General features: G+C 42.0%; 1 protein-coding gene across 3 annotated transcripts in view; it reads right to left on the bottom strand.

The window, feature by feature from the left end:
* The window catches only part of CBLB (Cbl proto-oncogene B), a 234,863-nt gene extending 217,909 nt beyond the window's left edge, over nucleotides 1–16,954 (bottom strand). For all 3 annotated transcript variants that reach the window (XM_068268455.1, XM_068268456.1, XM_068268454.1), the window contains exon 1: nucleotides 16,676–16,954. In XM_068268455.1, the coding sequence (XP_068124556.1) occupies nucleotides 16,676–16,870 (195 nt within the window). In that variant the 5' untranslated portion in view covers nucleotides 16,871–16,954. The remainder of the gene's footprint in view (nucleotides 1–16,675) is intronic.
* Nucleotides 16,955–19,331: the final 2,377 nt, after the last annotated feature.

The following is a 19,331-nucleotide window of genomic DNA, read 5'->3' on the forward strand; positions in this document are numbered from 1 at the left end:
TGTTGTTCCCTTGGGAGGAAATGGCAAGATGCCATACACTACGGGGAGTGGCGAGCTGCCATACACGCTACAGAGATTAAATTATTATTTTAGAGCCCCTCATTACTGTACATAGGGACTGGAAGGAGCCCTTTGCTCATAGTTACCCGTTTCTCCACATCCTCATCAGCCTTTAATTCTGGCTTCCAACGTGTTTTTTTATCATCACAGCATGGTGTCATACCATGTCACATGACTGTTCTGCCAAGGATGAACAAGTGGGGAGGCTGGCATTCAGGACAGGAAGACAGTGTGTGAAAAGGACACAGAGGAGCCCAGAAAGTACTTTTGAAACTTTCTCACTGTCTGCATTGCCCAAGATTAATCTAGCGTGTGTACGTAGCTTTACTTCCAGCTGCAGCTCTCTCCTGCTAGTCTTCATCTCTCCATAGGGTAGGACTGGCTGCTTGCCACAAACCCAAGCAATATGTTTTTAGGTGGAGAGGTCACCCAAATCAATCACAAACAATATTTTCAGGTGACCAAATATGAATATTAAAACAGTTTTCTCTCTATAAAATCGTCCCTCTTATTTACATTAGTAAAACGTACAGAAGCACCAGTAAAGAGGTTCTATTCCTGCAGGATTAGGCAGGTGACCAATGTAACATCATAATCTGACAGGCCTGCCTGTGTATTGGCTGCTGAGGGCTGAGAATGTAGCCCTAGGCTGCTCTTGTGACTCTGTAACATAAAAATAATCATTATGTGGTTAAATGTTTTCCTGCGCAAAAACATTTACCCAGAGGTTCACACTATATAAAACACGTTATTATTTAAAGGAATGCACTATTCATTAGGTTTGTTCATTTTTGAGCACTTATGTAAAAAAGAAAGAATTTCCCTTTTCTATTTTTATTACTTCCGTGCCCGTATTTCTGCTGGTTTCTCAAGCAAGCCAGAGGACATTCTGAAATTCAGGCATGACCATAACTTTCTTAACCACTTCAGGTTCCGGGGTTTTTACCACTTAAGGTTCCTGACAATTTTGGCATATCAGCTGTGTTGCTATTGATACAGCAATAACTTTATATTAGCTATACCATATATTGTATATATTTTTTAGAATTAACTATTCGATGCGCACGAGCGGAGGGAGGTGGCACGTGCACAATCCCGGCAGTGGCTTTTAGCACTGAACGTGAGACTCACGTCCAGGAACCTTCAGGCTACTTACACACCAGGACGTTGCGTTTAGGGGACGTTATAGGGCACATAACGTGCCCCTAACGCAACGCCTGGTGGTGTTGGAACAGGACGCTACCAAGAGCCGCGTTACAAGCAGCTCTTGGTGCACCTGCTCTGTCGGAGGCGCTGCGGAGACCACGTGAGCGGAGCTCTCTGCATCACGTGGTCCCACCAGCCAATCAGCGGCCGCTCCAAAGAGTAAACACTGAAAGTGCAGTGAATATTAAGTAGCCATGTGCCTGGCTACGTAGCGGCCTCTCCCCGCCTCCTCTCCGCCCCAAAAATTAAAAAAAACACCCGTACTGAGCATGTGCAAACAGTCTAAGGGCCTGTACACACTGAAAAACGCAGGCAAAAACGCAAGCGCATGCGTTTTTAAAGTGCCTGTAGTTTTAAAAACGCATGCGCTTTTGCCTGCGTTTTTTGTGCGTTTGCGTTTTTCTTGTAATTGCTGATTGGCTAAAGAATCCTTTGTTTTTTTTCTAGTTTACATTTCAACAGGAATCAGGAGATTGCAGAGTCTTCTGGGATACTGACTTCTGAAAAACGCAGGCAAAAACGCAAGCGCATGCGTTTTTAATGCGTTTTTCATGCGCTGCGCTTAAAAAAGCGCAGCAGGCACTGCGTTTGCGTTTTTTAAAAAACGCATCGCACCAGTGTGTACAAGTCATCCCGATTTTCATTCTTTTTCAAAAGACCTTGCGTTTTTAAAAACGCATGCGTTTTTAAAAACGCAACGCAAGCGCAGCAGTGTGTACAGGCCCTAACGCGGCTTAGCCGCGTATAAAGCACTGCATGCAGTACGTTGTCTTGACGTGAATCGTTACTGTGTAACACAACGTGGGCACTGTGAACAGCCCATTGATTTTTCATTGCTGTGCAGTGGGGGTGCGTTACAGGCTGCTCTAACGTGCGCCTGTAACGTCCCACTGTGAAAGCAGCCTCAGTGGGTAAATGATATGCTCTGTAAAGCACTGCAGAATATGCTAGTGCTTTATAACCACACAATAATAAGAATAAATGTGGAACTGGGCATACACTGTTCAATGCAAAATCGTTTTTAAGTTTACCAACTGATTTCGCATTAGGAACCATATTTTAAAGAGGCACTGTAATGACATATGGTAGAATGTAGTACCTTTTTTTCAGGATACCCACTGCTATGGTAATTCCTGGTTTCAGAATCAGAAAAAAAAAATTATATAATATAATATATTATAAAGCCCTCCCTGTGATGCTTAGCCTAGGCTGTTTAGATATGAGGAATTCTTCTCCCCCTCCCCAAAGCATTCTGGGAGACCAGGTATATTTTGCACTGGCTTTGGAACACTCAGTAAAAACAAAAAAAATTACATTCTGCAGACATCACCTGACAGGACTAAATATGTCATCACCAGTGATAAATCTCAGAATGTAAATTAGGAAATGGAAAGATTTTACAATGGAAAAAACACTGAGTAAATAATTTACATTTAAATATTATAAAAATATACTGTATATTTATTAGGTTATTTTCACTACAGTCTCTCTTTAAGGCTTTTCATACACCATCTCCAAAAAACATACACGGACAAAGTATTGATTCCAAAGAACCTTTAAAACTGAACGCAAAATGGATAGCACCTAAGATAATTTTTCTTGCTACAAGTATATAATGATCACAGTCTTTGGTTACACTGCATAATGAGACAATATATCAGTTTACACTTTCCTCTATAAAAGTTACAAGCCTAATCAATAAAGAAGTGCAAAGATGACATGTAAGAGCACAGCAGTTCACTGCATTATGACTATTATTAGCCTGTCTTTACAAAGTATAAAGTACATTGAATAAGGGGTCCAGATTACACGAGACTACAGTCACAGAATGATGATACAAGAAGATGGGAGGAGAAACCAATCATATTTCAGGCAGTTATGGGTTACTGAGTACTAGTACTAGAGCTGCCAGATTCGTCTTGACCCCGGTCTTGCAGGTAGTAATGATAGGTTGTTTACAAGAATGTTTTTACCAATATTTTAATATCACGAAACCTAACCCTATTCTCACACTAGCCACCCTCTACTGATGCTTAACCCTAAGCGACCCACCACAATATCAGCACCACCTTGCCGCACCTCTGCTGATATCCAAGTTGCATATTCCAAAATGTATCAGGTGCCACTGGCAGCCAAACTACCCATGGGGTGCCACTATAGCCACTATCAACATTGTGGTCTATGCCTCACCCATTTTACCGAAGCGCTGCAAATCTAGCATGTGTACAGAGGCTTTCAATCCTCCCTGAGGCATCGCCAAGAGATCTGGACTGATCATTTTCATATCCACCCTGCCCACTCAGTGCTGCTCACAGCCCTTCTTCACCCTGTATATTAATAGAGCGCATCACTAGCCTACAAAATGACAGTAAGGGCCCGTTTCGACTACATGCGGTGCAATGCGGCTACATGGCCAAACTGTAACTAATGCAGGGCAATGGAACAGTTTCCATTGCGTGCTGGTTAAGCAGACAGCGGAGCGATCAGAGAATCTGAGCAAGTTGCCTATCTGTATCATTTCATACGCAGATGTAGATCCTTGAAACACACAGGCCCATATGCAATTAACTTTTTCTCCTGTGTTATCTCCTCGAAGATAATTTTCATCTTCTCTTTAAAATAACTTTTTAACAATTTACAACTGAGAAAGTACCCAAATATTGGTGAAAAATTATAAATTACTATCAAAATTATTTTCAGTATTTTCTTGCTTGCTGGTGGTTTAAAATGCATTTATGACAAAGTGTGGAAATATTGCCTAGGTGAAAAGTCAGGAGAAAAAGTTAATTGCATATGGGCTCCAGTGTCAAAAATGGCGTCTGTGACTGATCACCAACACCCAATAAATGAGATGCTTACCAGCCCAGAGTAGCCCGAATGACAAGGCTAATAGAGCTTTCTCGTAAACAGATTACAGCAGTTCCAGATGAAATATCAGATGACAGACAGGTCTTGGTACGAACCATTAGATATCTCCCATCACAATGCTCAGAATAATGGATAGCATCATAAAGCAAGAATATATAAAACCAGATTCAAGTGTAGACCATTTAATATCAAGCTTCAACTAAAATATACAAAAAAACAATGACAAAAGACTCACATATGGGGCCCTATAGCATAGGGTAGCACAGAAGTAAAACATGCTCTGCAATGGTCCCACAGGACAAGAAAAATGGTGTCACCTGTCTCCTTCCTATATATCGATGGTAAGTTACTTGGTTCATTAAAGTCAATTTTGATATTTGAGATATGGTTTGGTATGAGCAATTTACCTTTCTGTTCCGGGTTAGGTAGGATCTATTCATGCCACACACTAAAAATAGATTTTTAATAGATTTCACCTTGAAATCTGTATAAAAAAAAAAAAAAAAAAAAAAATCTATGGATGTGCCACAGAAGGGCTAGCTGATGGGCCTCCCAGGTCTCTCCTCCATCTAATGCTGGATACACACGTTGAGATTTCCCGTTCGATTTCCGGGATCGAATCGATTATTTCCAACATGCTCGATTCGGATTTCGATCGTTTCTGCCGTCGATTTGGCATACTTAACATGCAAATCGACGGCAGAAACGATCGAAATCCGAATCGAGCATGTTGGAAATAATCGATTCGATCCGTTCGATCCCGGAAATCGAACGGGAAATCTCAACGTGTGTATCCAGCATTATAGTGATATCCCGGGGCAGATCACCTGTCTGCTGATGTGCTCCCTCCTGTGTCCTTCCACCCTCATCCCTACCGGGGATGCATGATCTCTGTCACAACTACGTAGTGCACCTGCGCTCCCGGCCACGCAATCAAGGAAGTAAGTTTGGGGCTGGGTAGGCAGTACCGGAGGGTGACGGAGGAGAGCGGGGGAGCGGTGGGCATGAGGAGAGCCCACTAAACTTGCCTGCTCCCCATTTTTTTATTTAACTATGTGGTAACGTATCCTTTAATAGGCAAGGGGGTAACATGAGCATACTTCTATGCCAGGACTATAACGCTACTTAATTTTCATTTAGTTGATATCATGTGAATGAGTATTGAGGTTGTAGATGAATCACTATCCTTAGGACAGTGGTCCTTTAAAGATGAACTTTAACCCAGGATTGCATTTCATTACAATCAGCAGCTGATACCTCCTTTCCCATGACAAATCTTTACCTTTTTTCAAATAGATCATTGGGAGGGTCTGGATGGCTGATATTGCGGAGAACACCCCTCCCCCCAGTGTGATGTCATGTTCATGGTCCTGACAGTTTGCTATCTGTGAACCTTGTTGCATTATGGGAAATAATGGCTTTTTTCCAACTGCTGAGCAAGCCGATTCACCTCGGGTACACTTTGAGGTATGGTAAAATGTACAAATCCCTGTGCTGTATTCCAACCACATTGTAGAACACCGTAAAATAATGTGCATTTTAACTGATGTGAAAAATCCTTTCAAGAATACTCCAAGAATATGAGCTGCAGCAAAGTAGAAATGTTCTTTACTTTTTTCTTTACTTTTTTTTTTTGGGGGGGGGGGGGGGGAGGTAGTCGAGTTGGGTATGGTTACCAAGGATAAGAGGAAAAGCAGATAGCAGCACTGAATGAAGTTCAGCAACTTATATTGAGGCTGTTTTCATTCTGGGACTCAATTCTGTTTCAAACCTGTTTGTCTTCAAACAAACCTTTACATGTTGTTTTCAGTGCTCCAATTCTGTTACAATTCCCCTAACGTGGTTTCGGATGCAATTTTTCAGCCATTTGAAGTCAATATGCTGCATCTTTGTGTGTGTGGGGAAAACAAAACAAACAAAAAAACAAAAATGGATGGCATGCAGCATAAAAATCACGCCACGCACCTGAATCCCATAGCCATGCATGGCTCAGCTGAGGGCTTCGGATGTGATCTTATATATCAGCCAGCGCCAGCGTTGTGTCTCACAGATGCACACCAGCGCTAGCGGAAACAGCCTGAGATATGCAGCTGAGACAATCAGAAACAATGCGGTTTACTGAAGCAAAAGTGTTCCTAGACATTGCACCTACACCATAGCGTTCCAACAGGATAGACTGCTGTCCCCCAACTCCTTCTAGTTCTCTACAGCAACTTTAAAAAGGAGTTTCTGTAGTGTGGTGTGTAGCTCACGCCTCCCCCGTTTTCCACACAGCAGAACACAATGCTAGGCGAGGAGTCGAGCAGTGTGTCTGTACATCATTCCATCCAAATCTACCACCCAAAACATCCTCTAAAATTGTTTCGGGCAATAACACTTGCAAGTGCTTACATAGCTTTCAAGGGAAGTCACGCTTGTGCTGATTAGCTGACACCATGAAGGTGCAAAGGAGGAGATTTCACTTAAATCAGAGATGGAAAAATGAATATGGAATTCAGACACCAGTAGTAGTATTTTTTGGAGTCAGCTGCATTGACAACAATGAGGCAGGGAACACGCTTGCGGCACATAATAAATAAATAAATAAATAAACATAGTAAATAACACACCAAAAACAAACATGCAGCTAATCCACCGAGACTTTAGTCAGAAATATCTGATCTGCATGCTTGTTCAGGGTGTATGGCTAAAAATATTGGAGGCAGAGGATCAGTAAGACAGCCAGGCAACTGGTATTGTTTAAAAGGAGATACATAAGTCAACCTCCATATTTCTCTTCAGGTTCACTTTTGTTGACAATAATGGCTGTGTTTTGAGTTATTTTGATGCAAATGTACATTGTTGTACAAGCTATACACTAACAACTTTACATTGTATCAAAGTGTCTCATCTTCAGTGTTATCCATGGAAGTATAGAATAAAATATATTTAAAAATGCAGCGCTCTATTCACTTTTGTGAGATTTCGTATATAAGGTGAAAGAAGCCTTGGGGTAATGCACAATAAGCCAGACACAAAAGCAGTAGTCCCCAGGCTCAACCACATACAAATAGGCACCAGGGAGTCAACCAGCAAACACCCGGCATAGGCAAACGCAGGGGGGATTACAGCTGCCCAGAATCCCCCCTCAGACCAGGGCCTGTGCAGTGTCTGGGGACAGGCACAAGTTCAGACACCGGAATATCTGCAGGTATTCTGCAGCTCAAAGCACCGCCCCCTTTCTTTCCCTGCTACAGTAGACTTTGGATGGAGCAGCAGCGTGTGTACAGAGCATGGAGCAGCAGCGTGTGTGCAGAGCATGGAGCAGCAGCGTGTGTGCAGAGCATGGAGCAGCAGCGTGTGTGCAGAGCATGGAGCAGCAGCGTGTGTGCAGAGCATGGAGCAGCTCTGGGGAACTTAACAGAGTCAAGTATGAGCACAGCCCTGTGCCCTGCTGTGTGAATGCTTCACTTCCCCCTTCATTACCAATGTCGGCTGTCCTCATTATCTGTATCCAAACTGCTCCTGATCGATCCTGCAGTCGGTTGGTCGGACGGGAAATTGCATTATGTGTACCCAGGATGATGTTCTACCATATTTTTATACTGTATTTTGTGTGGCTGAGGAACACCTTTCAGGAATCCTCCCACCCCTTGAAAATCCTGGGTCTGCCCCTGCCCGAATCCACTAGGGGTGTGAAACAGTAATGCAAAGGAAAGGATAGCTGGGTCTCAACCTGGATTTTGCAATTATATCTGTGGCTTTATTAGAGCCATAGTAGCAGAAAACGTTTTTCTGCTACTATGGCTCTAATAAAGCCACAGATATAATTGCAAAATCCAGGTTGAGACCCAGCTATCCTTTCCTTCTGCATTAATGCACAATAAGCAACATAATGGAGTAGCGGATAAAACTCTTACTTTGCAGCACTGGTACTTGGTTCAAATCTGTGCCAGGACACTACCTGCATAGAGAGTGCATGGTCTCCCTGTTTTGCGTGGGTTTCCTCAGGTCCCTACCATATACCCAAAACAGAACACTGAAATGGTTCCTGCAAACTTGTTTTAGTTTGGAATAGAGACATATGAGTATGGTAGGGAATAGATTGCAATTCTCAATGAGGTACAGTTAGTGATAGGACTATATACTCTTTAAAGAGATTCCGTAACAAAAATTGCATCCTGTTTTTTATCATCCTACAAGTTCCAAAAGCTATTCTAATGTGTTCTGGCTAACTGCAGCACTTTATACTATGACTGTCTCTGTAATAAATCAATGTATCTTTCCCCTGTCAGACTTGTCGGCCTGTGTCTGGAAGGCTGCCAAGTTCTTTAGTGTTGTGGTTCTGCTATGAACTCACCCTTCCAGGCCCCTCTCTGCACACTGCCTGTGTGTTATTTAGATTAGAGCAGCTTCTCTCTTCTCTCTTATCTTTTTCAAGCTGGATAAATCGTCCTCTGAGCTGGCTGGGCTTTCACATACTGAGGAATTACAAACAAGGGCAAAGCTGTTTGCAGGAAGAAAAGAGCAGCCTGAAACTTCAGTGCATGGGGGAAAGAAACACACAAATGATCTCTTGAGATTCAAAAGGAATGCTGTATACAGCCTGCTTGTGTATGGATGTATTTTTCTATGTGTGGACATACTGTACATCAACCTACTTCCTGTTTTGGTGGCCATTTTGTTTGTTTACAAACAAACTTTTAAAAACTGTTTTTAACCACTTTTAATGCGGCGAGGAGCGGCGAAATTGTGAGGGCTCGTTTCCACTAGTGCGAATCCGCATGCGGGCACTGCACGCGGATTCGCATAGGCAATGTCAGTGGATGGGGCTGTTTCCACTTCTGCGGGTGCGGCAGCGTTTTTTGAAGCGGCAGAAATCTGCACGGCAGAGCCGTCAGATTTCGCGTGCAGAAGGAATGTGCACGAATCGCCGCTAATGTATCTTAATAGGGAAATCGCATGCGGGGTGACCATGCGTTTTTTGACGCGAAATCGCATGCGATTTCGCATAGGTAATAATGTTAATTTACACCAGCAGTGACATGGTTAAATTCGCATATACCTTACCTATGCGGAATCGCATGCGAAATCGCGGCAAAAACGCATGCGGAATCGCACCCGCATGCGATTTCGTCCGCGGTGGAATGCAGGCGATTCCGCACCGCACTAGTGGAAACGAGCCCTATCAGAGGGTAATAGGAGATGTCCCTAACGCACTGGTATGTTTACTTTTGAGCGAATTTAACAATACAGATTCTCTTTAAAGTGTCTTGGAAGATGTTATCACTACATAAATACTCAATGATTGTCCGGGATATAACTATATACTGTAGTTCAGCTGTACTGAGGATGAACCAGACAGACACGGGAAGAACTGAAGATAGTGCTGCTGCTCCAGTGATCAAGGGTTCCAGTTTCTGCAATGCAACCTACCACTCTCACCCCACCCCCTCTTGAGGCTGTCAAGAGTCTCCCACAAATTAGATCAGCCAGTGATTGATAATCAGTCTGCATAACAAATAGGGATAGTCAAGAGATGCTAAATGTTATTTTTATGCACATTTATTTCGCTTGGAACGAAAAAAAAAAAAAATAAAATAAAAAAAAAAAAAAAAATCAGCATTTGACAGATCTAATACCAAGCTGCATACAATTAAAATGAATTTTCCTTCAAATCAAAAATTATTAACATCTCATTAACCGTCTGTAATAACAAATATCCCTTAAAGGAGTTATCAGGCAATAAAATGTAAAATAAGGGCTACTTACCCGGGGCTTCGTCCAGCCCCAAGTTCCCAGCATGTCCCAGCTCTGCCTGCAGCCGTTCACCTCTGCTTCCCGGCGATGACGTCCGGCTGACCTAAAGGCCACGTCCGGCTGACCTAAAGCCATATGCTTGTTCCAGGGTTTTGATTCAGACAATACTTATGCCAGAAGATCAAAAGGGCTGCCAGGCAATTCCCACTGTTTACAATGAAATAAATATGGCAGCCTCCATATCTCTCTCACCTCAGTTTCGCTTTAAAAACGTAGGGCTCACTCCTGCAGACACTTCTTCAACATAAGCCTCCCCAGCTAAATAATGAATTTAAAAAAGATGCCACAGTTTGAGGGCATTTCAATAGATTTGGCCAGAATGTATTGGGCTACATTACTGTTTAGACTTCACAGTACCTCCTGGACCTCTTAAATGCAAGTCTAATGGCAGAAAAACGCCAAGCTATTTAACCAGTGTTTTCCAAGTAACTGTAGCCCCAAAATGATGAATACAGCTGTTAAATGTGATGCCAATCAACTGCTGCCAATAACTGCTCCCATGTGAAGGGACTAGCATGACCAAAGCCCACATCACCCCACACAACATTGTGCTGGAAGGCAAGGTTTCAGAACATGCATAGCTTGGTATGCATAGTGCAGCTTTCTTTTGTAATAAATAAGTCAGAAATCAAATTTCCCAAAAAATGTATATATGGGGAAATTTATAAAATAACATATAAAGTGAAGATTCATTATATTCCTTTCAGGCCTCGTTCACAGTGGTCAGTTAAGTTGCAGAATAATTCTGCATGTCAACTCACTGCCCATATAATTTTATAGGGCTGTTCACAGTAATAGATCACGTTATTCTTGCTGCATGCAGGCTTTGTATTAAAGTCTATGGACAGTCTCCATTGCAGTTCAGTCATAACAAGTGAGGTGTGCAACTGACCACTGTGAACCTAGCCTAAGACATCTAAATGGATGAATCATTCTCACTCTGCACCTGTGTCCAGAATGTGTACAGCAGCCCATGACCGCCTCAGCAGGCGATCAGCCTCCACCACAGACAGACAGACAGACAGACAGACAGACAGACAGACACACACACACACACACCTTTGCTTGCCTACTGGCTAGTGATGCATCTCTACAACCTTAGCCCTGCAATGTCGCCCGAGGGATAGAATACCTCTCGCGTGACGTGCCTCATTGTGTGTACAAGGCTTCACACAGAAACTTCACTGCTTCACACTAAGAAGTCTGGAAATGTTTTGCCAATTATTGCACTTAGTTTTATGCTCACTGTATAAAAAAAGTACACCAGTGCCAACATTCAGCCGCACCAGTCTGAATGCAGTATAATTGACTTACCATCCCATCTGACAGCAGTCAGACATGTAGGTAGATCTTTCCTATAGCATACGCATGTGAGATCACTAATGTAATTCTTTAGCAGGGAGCACACTTGGCTGAAAATTGTGCATTTTGCTGCGCACAGAAAAATGTGCACTGCTGCATTAGCCATTGATTTCAGTGGCCTACTCGAGGAAGCGCACATTAACTGCATTCATCTGCTTTCCGTGTGTGTTTTTACGCCCCAATTTAAATGTGTACAGCCTTTTTTCCCCACAACGCTCACATTCCCTATTAGGCCTTGTTCACATTGCGTTCCGCTCACGTTAGCATTGGGCTTTTTTTTTTTTAAACACGATTTTTTTCTCCGGTTCCCGGTGCATGGGTGGCTTTTCTAAGCGCTTTTCCAGAGTGGTTTTTAATTCACTACCTGACGCAAGTCAGGAAGTGAACCCTTTGACCCGGAAAATAAATACATATGTATTTATTCCTAAAAACACGAACGCAATCGCTGCACAAAGCGATTTTGTGAGCGTTTTGCGTTTTTCCTATACCTTCCATTGAGGCCTCAAAATGGTACATGCAACGCTTCTTTGAGTGGATCGGAAATTAACCGATCAGATATGAACTCTCTTATAGAGAATCATTGCATTGCATAGAAAAAAAAAAAAATCACAAAGCGCCCCTAGTGTGAACGAGCCCTTACTCTGTATTTCACCACAATCCAGAAATCAGTGCCATGAAAACCTTGGAACTGCAAAAAAAAAAAAAAAAAAAAAAAAAAAAAAACACGATAGGACAAGTGTGCTCCCTGCCTTATGTCTATAGAGCCAAGTGGAGAGAGAATGTCCATGTTTTCCTATGGCCCAGTTCCCACTATACGCTTAAAGCTGAAGGCTTTTCCCCAATGCACTGCTATGAAGGAAAAAAAAATGTGTACCAACGCATTAAGTGTAAAAGGGCCCTAGGCCCCTTCCTCAACGAAAAGGATTATCACATGGTAACACTGTGGTGCGACCATACAGTACAATTATGCCTCACCGCCACTGTAAACGCATGTGTTACTTGGTTATTGCACAGCATGCTATGCGTTACTGCATCAGAAACTGCTGCATCACATTTGATGTGGGAGCCCCATAGGAACATTGATGCGTTGCATTCCCACACAATGAGCTCTGTGTGGAAGGGACTAAAAACCGGATTGTGACGCAACAGAGGGGAAATGTAGCAATGTGTTTTACAAAAAAAAAAAAAAAAAAACTTCATTACAACTGTACATGTGCATGTTCTTCGGTACTGTACAGCATGTGTCGAGTCATTCAGACGTTATGCCATCCCTCAAAAAAAAAAAAAAACTTGCTGCATGCATCCACCTACTCACTCCTCTTTTCTTTGTTCTTATCAAATGATCAATTGTCTGTCTGATCAATGCATGTGTGGTCAGCATTTGGGACTACACCAAGTATAAGATGGGTGAAATCCAATCTGGCTGATTAATTCTCCTTCAGGATGATTTGGATAACCTATTGCAGCTGCGTAGCAATCCCCGCAATCTCAGATCCACAGGTTCTAATAATCTAGTCATACCCAGAGTCCACTTGGAAACTTTTGGTCCCAGAGCCTTCTGTCATGCTGCTCCTACGTTTTGGAACTCCTTACCTCAACAGATCAGGACAGCTCCATTCCTGGACGTGTTTAAATCCAGACTGAAAACCCACCTGTCCAGTTTGGCATTTGCAGAAGTATAACTTTTATTGTGTGAATACTTCATCCTACTACCAATTACTGAATCTGAGAGAGCCTAAGCACTTTGAGTCCTATGGGAGAAAAGCGCTACAGAAATGTTATTGTATTGTATTGTATTGTATTTTTGGAAAACTAGACCAATCTCTTAAAGGACAACTGAACTGAGAGGGGTATGGAGATTGCCATATTTATTTCCTTTTAAGTTATACCAGTTTCCTGGCTGTCCTGCTGATCCTCTGCCTCTAATACTTTTAGCCGCAGACCCTGAACAAGCATACAGCAAATCAGGTGTTTGACATTATTGTCAGATCTGACAAGATTGGCTGCATGCTTGTTTCTGGTGTTATTCAGATACTACTGCAGCCAAATAGATCAGCAGGGTTGCCAGGCAACTGGTATTGCTTAAAATGAATAAATATGGCAGCCTCCATATACCTCTGACTTCAGCTGTCCTTTAAATACAAAATAGCTCTTTAACCTGCTGGTACCCAGTCAGGCTGGGCAACAATCATCTTGCAAGTTTAGTGATACTTGGTTACCCATGGCAACTGGGCATCCAAAGGTTCCACCACTTCCATTGCTGAGACTTATGTCAATATCTGTACACAGTCTAAGTTTATACTTTATGAACTTTTCATCAGGGCTGTGGAGTCGGTACAAAAATCCACCGACTCAGACTCCTCAGTTTTGGATTCCACCGACTCCTCTAATTTGCATATTACAATCTTGTTGATTGAAAGTATGTAACATGAAAATAATCTCTTAACTGCCAACGCTTAGGAATTTTAAAAAGCTATTGAAGTGAGAAGGATATCTAGACTGCCATATTTATTCCCTTTAGTCATAGACTAAAACTAGTCCTTGGTAAGAGTACTTGTAGAAAGTACAGACAGGAACAAAGAACATCTATCAGGCCCTAGCCATGTGATTGTGGGTACATGTAATAGTGATGTGCAGGTACTCTGCAGGAGAATGAGGGGATTCTTCCTCTATTACACATTCTTCATGCACAATCTGAACCAGGTTTATGGGTGATGGACAACACCTCTGTGTTCAATATGCACAATATTCTCAGTGGATTCCCTGCAGCTCTGTGGGGAGTGCATATGTAGAGTATAGTACTACTGTGTAACAAATTAAACCTGAGACAGATGAAATTAACGTTTTATACATACCTGGGGCTTCCTCCAGCCTCCTTCAGGCTAATCAGTCCCTCGCAGTCCGCCTCCGCCACCTGGATCTTCTTCTATGGGTCCAGGTACTTGAGCCAGTTGGGCGTAGTGCACATGCACACACTCCACCGCCGTGAGCATACTACACCAGCGCAGCACTATTGCACAGGTGCAGAATGTTCCTGGCTGTGGGAGCGGCATGTGGACAGACTGCGCTGACTGGCTGAATTACCGGGACTCGTAGCAGAAGATCCAGATGGCAGGGGAGGACAATGAGGGACTGATTGGCCGCAAGGGGGCTGGAGGAAGCCCCAGGTATGTATAAAACTTTTCTTTAATTCGTGGTCACCAAACAAAAAATTTTAACAACATATCAAATTATTTGATTTCATGAGCAAAGGGAGTGCATAAATATGCATAAACCAGCATCAGTGCAGAATTATTTCCATCTCATTGACCATCTCTATTAGTGACACAGCTACACATCAGGCTTTATTCTTACAGCATAGATGTTATTTAGTATATATAAAAGATTCCGGTGTACACATCATATATACAGTCACAGATATGTATATCTGACTTTAAAAATACGGGGACTGCTTTATTGAAGCAGCACAGGTAACTCTTTTTTGATTGGTTTATTTCATTTTTGTGGACTAAGCACAGCTATTACTGTATATTGAAATTATTTATGATGACTATAGTCTGAGAAATAGAACATTTTATAATATTTTCTATTTTAATTACAGTTTAAATTCATTAGGAGTTGGGGTATTTTTTCCCGACTCCAGGTACCTAAAAAATTGTCCCAAATCCAACACCACAGCCCTGTTTTTCATATTCTAAAAAGAGCCCGTGTAAAAAAAATAAAAAATAAAAATAAAGTATATATATATATATATATATATATATATATATATATATATATATATATATATATATATATATATATATATATATACATACATATATACATACATATATATATATATATACACACACACACACACACACACACACAGTACAGGTGCCCCAGTGGAAAGACAAAAGTCCCTGTGATTTCAACAGGAAGCCAGCTAAAGTTATCATTATAAACAAAACAAGTTTGCTTTGGGTTACTCGCAATGAACATCTACTGTCCCACAGCTGATGGAATGTCACATCTGCACTGACAACGTTGTTAATAGATAGATATTGTGCCAACATTTTCTGTGGTGTTGTACATCAGAGAATAAATAGCAAATACAGATGCATAAACATGATAGGATACAAAAAATAACTCAATGGACCAGCTAATACATTGCATATAGAAGTGGAAACTATGTACACACATTGCACAGGAGTACTGCAACACACAAGGAGACCTAAAATAATGAAAATGTATTGCTTCAAAAATATATTTCCAAGAATAAACACATTTAACACAAGACTTTCAGTCCTTTCCTAACTATTTATATGGAAAATCCAAGTGTGTCTAGTAATCTGCAAACTCTGCAAATAAAGTAGGTCACTGGGTCAAATTCTCCCAGCTATATTATGGTTTTTGGCTCCAAAAAATATTACCGTAAGCCTGAGCTCAAAAGATCTGCAAGGAAATTCAATACACTACTAATCAGGAATAGTAAGTAGAACCTTGAACACTTACAAAGTTCTCTCAAAGTCAACAGCTAGCTCAGTGCAACAAAGCCAACTTCCTTTTTAGATCAATATTTTATTATCATCCTGAGCTGGCAGGCTTATCAGACAACACCAATCTGCCACTCTTGTTGTGGTCTTGCAGTTTGATAAAGTTTGCTACCACCACTAACAACAACAAAAAGAACTTTATCACATGAGAGACAGGATATCGCTTATCAGAAATCTGACAGTTGAGAAAGCTTTCTACTGTGCACAGCAACATTAAGATCTGCATGACAATTGCCAGGCTTAGTACACCACTGTCTAATACCAGAACAAAGCTGAGAAGAAAGAAAAAACAGCACAGGGATAGCTACAACTCCTTAAAAAAACACAGGTTCATATATGTAAATATTAGTGTAAATAATAGCTTCACCCTCTGCTTGCTAACATTTCACTCACCCCCCTTTAAATATTTTGCAAACTCCCAGCAAGAGGGGCCATATGGCAGCGGGCCCCCTTCAATCCCAGTCCCTAATTATCTACATGAATCAGTGTTGCAACAACTAGGCTTGCACTTCCTTCTCCTGCACTGTTTATAAACACTCTATCCAAAGCACACAGCTGCACAACACAATCCCAAACTTACCCACAGACTGATCACATAGATAGGGCACACATACAGCTATTTCACATGCCAATCTCAAGCTAAGCTCTTGCTAATAAACTTTCCTAGTGATCACAAAAGCACAGAGGTAGAGTGAGACAGTGGACAGTAAATAAGAGCAAGACAATGGTCAGCAGCATTGAAGTAGCACTTCTTCACTCATAATGGCCATAGCCATTCAGTAAGCACTGCTGGGCACTCAGGCAAGTCCATGATGCCCTGCCTAACGCTGCCACCCTCTTACCACTTTGTCCATCAGTTTCCAGGTTTTCTCCACTGTCCTCCTGTCGGCCGCTGCCTGTTTCGGGGGTCCCACGGCATCCTGGATGGCATCAATAAAGCCCAATATGCGACCCTTGCGGGGGTTTACGCCCCGTGCCCCAGGGAGACGCCCGCTTAGGGCGCTGCTGCTGGTACTGCTACTAGCACTGCTGGCCATGGCTCCGGAGACTGGAGCAGGGAATGAAAGCACGGCCGCAGGGTGAGTTTCCACAAGGACACAAAGGACGGGCTGTGCCAGGCTCCGTGCCCAAATAGCAGCGGTGTGGGTACCGAACCCTCGGTGCTGTATGCCTGTGCCCCCGCCACTCCAGCGCCTGCTGCTGCTGGGCTTTACAAACTCTCCGTCCCCTCTTTTTCCCTTCTCATCCAAGCTGCAGGCTGAGCTAGTGAGGTCACCAGAGGCGGAGGTGGAGGAGGAGGGACACACTGAGGCTGGTTACTCCAGCACAGAGGATAGGAGGCATCCTCTGCTTCCCTGTAGATGTGCGTGTTCTTCCTCCCTGCTGGCCTCTGTCTCATGCAGATGCTCTGCTTGCTGCCTGGGACGCAAGTCTGATACAAAGTAGCAGCACAGATTGCTCAATAAAAGTGGAATTCCAGACACCAAAACAGAATGCTAAAATTAGAATAAAGACACCTCAAATCAAATGAAAAAATTGTTTTATTGGCATGACCAAGATATATAAAGGCATGGCCAAAGAAATGGGGACATGGAAAGGGGTGCGCCCTGGGAGTTGGGGTGGGATGGGGTAAAATGGGTAAGCAGTATGTGGACATTTTTTTTTTTAAGTTGAATTTTATTGACTTTTTTTTTTTAGTTATAACACATATAACGGGCAACACGGTGGCGTAGAGGCTAGCGCTCTTTCCTTGCAGCGCTGGGTCCCCGGTTTAAATCCCAGCCAGGTCATCATCTGCAAGGATTTTGTATGTTCTCCCTGTGTTGGTTGTCTCCTGGCACTCCAGTTTCCTCCCACATCCCAAAAATATACAGATCAGTTAATTGGCTCACCCTGAAATTGGCTGCAATGCATATATAGACATATGATTATGGTAGGGATTAGATTGTGAGCCCCTCTGAGAGACAGTTAAGTGACTAGACAATATACTCTGTACAGTGATGCAGAAGATGATGGTGCTATACAGTATAAATACTAAGTAATAATAATATAACAAACAACCTAACCTCCCCTCACCCTTTTCCAACTCCTCCTCCCCCTAATCACATCTACCTTTTAGGTGGCCACACAAGATACAATAAATGATCCAATTTTTATGGCAATTCGATAAAAACAATTGAATCTCCTGAAAAAAATCGAAAGCTTTTTTTTTTCATTTGACTGAAAATCTGATCGGATTTCCCGTTTTTTTTTTTTTTTCGATTTTTATCAATACGGAATGTGGAAATGTTTCTTCAATTTTTCTAAAGATTGTATGGTGTGTGTTAGATTGTCAATTTATTAATATACACACCCTAGCAATTTTTTTCAGAGTTTCCAATCATTTTTATAATAATTGGGGGAAAATTGAACATATGTGTGTGCTACATTGGTCAGATTTTTGAAATGTTACAATCAGTCAGAAAAATTGATTGCAATTCTTGAATTGAACAGATATTTAAAAATTGTATGGTGTGTTCCCACCTTTAAGATGGCCACCTGCAATACAATAAAATGATCCGATTTTACGACAATTCCACAAAAAAGATCAGATTTCCCAAAACATCAAAAGCTATTTTTTTATTCAAGCAAGAAATGGTGGATTTTTTGGATCAATTTTTATGAAAATTGAATGGTGTGTGGTAGATTGTCAATTTATTAATACTTACACCCAAGCAATTTTCTCAGCGTTTCCAATAATTTTTATCATAATTGAGGAAAATTGAACATAGTTGTGTGGTACATTGGTCAAATCTTTGAAATGTTACACTCAGTCAGAAAAATTGATTGCTATTCTTGAAATGGTCAGATATTTAAAAAATGGTATGGTGTGTGGCCTTTACCTTTACAACACAAGATCATCCGTAACAAGCATTATTTACCAGGTCTGTGTACGCCCATGCTGAGGAACTGTCCGGAACATTGTGCAAGTCTGTATACTCCAGCCAATACTGCTAGATCTTATCGAACTTAGCAGGGCACTTACGATTCAAGTAGGTGACTTTGTATCATGTCATGGCTTTGTGCATTTTTTTAAGAGGAACTGTTGTGAAAGTCTTAAAATTTAAAACACATACAAATAAGAAGTACATTTTATCCTGAGTAAAATGAGCCACAAATTACTTCTCTCCTATGTTGCTGTCACTTACAGTAGGTAGTAGACATCTGACATAACCGACAGGTTTTTGGGCTAGTCCATCGCTCCATAGGGGATTCTCAGCATGGCCTTTAGGCCCCGTTCACATCACAAACGCGGATGGCCACGCATGCGGAACGCAACGCATGCGAACGCACGCCATCCGCGTTTGTGTGCGTTGCGTGGCTGATCCCATCACTGAAAAGTGAATGGGACAGCCACGCGTTTTTACAAAAAATGCGTGCAGCATGCGTCTCCGGACCGCACAGGTCCGGAACGCATGCAGTGTGAACATCAGACATTGCACTCTATGCAATGTCTGA

Source organism: Hyperolius riggenbachi, chromosome 2, assembly GCF_040937935.1.
Source record: "Hyperolius riggenbachi isolate aHypRig1 chromosome 2, aHypRig1.pri, whole genome shotgun sequence".
NCBI lineage: Eukaryota > Metazoa > Chordata > Amphibia > Anura > Hyperoliidae > Hyperolius > Hyperolius riggenbachi.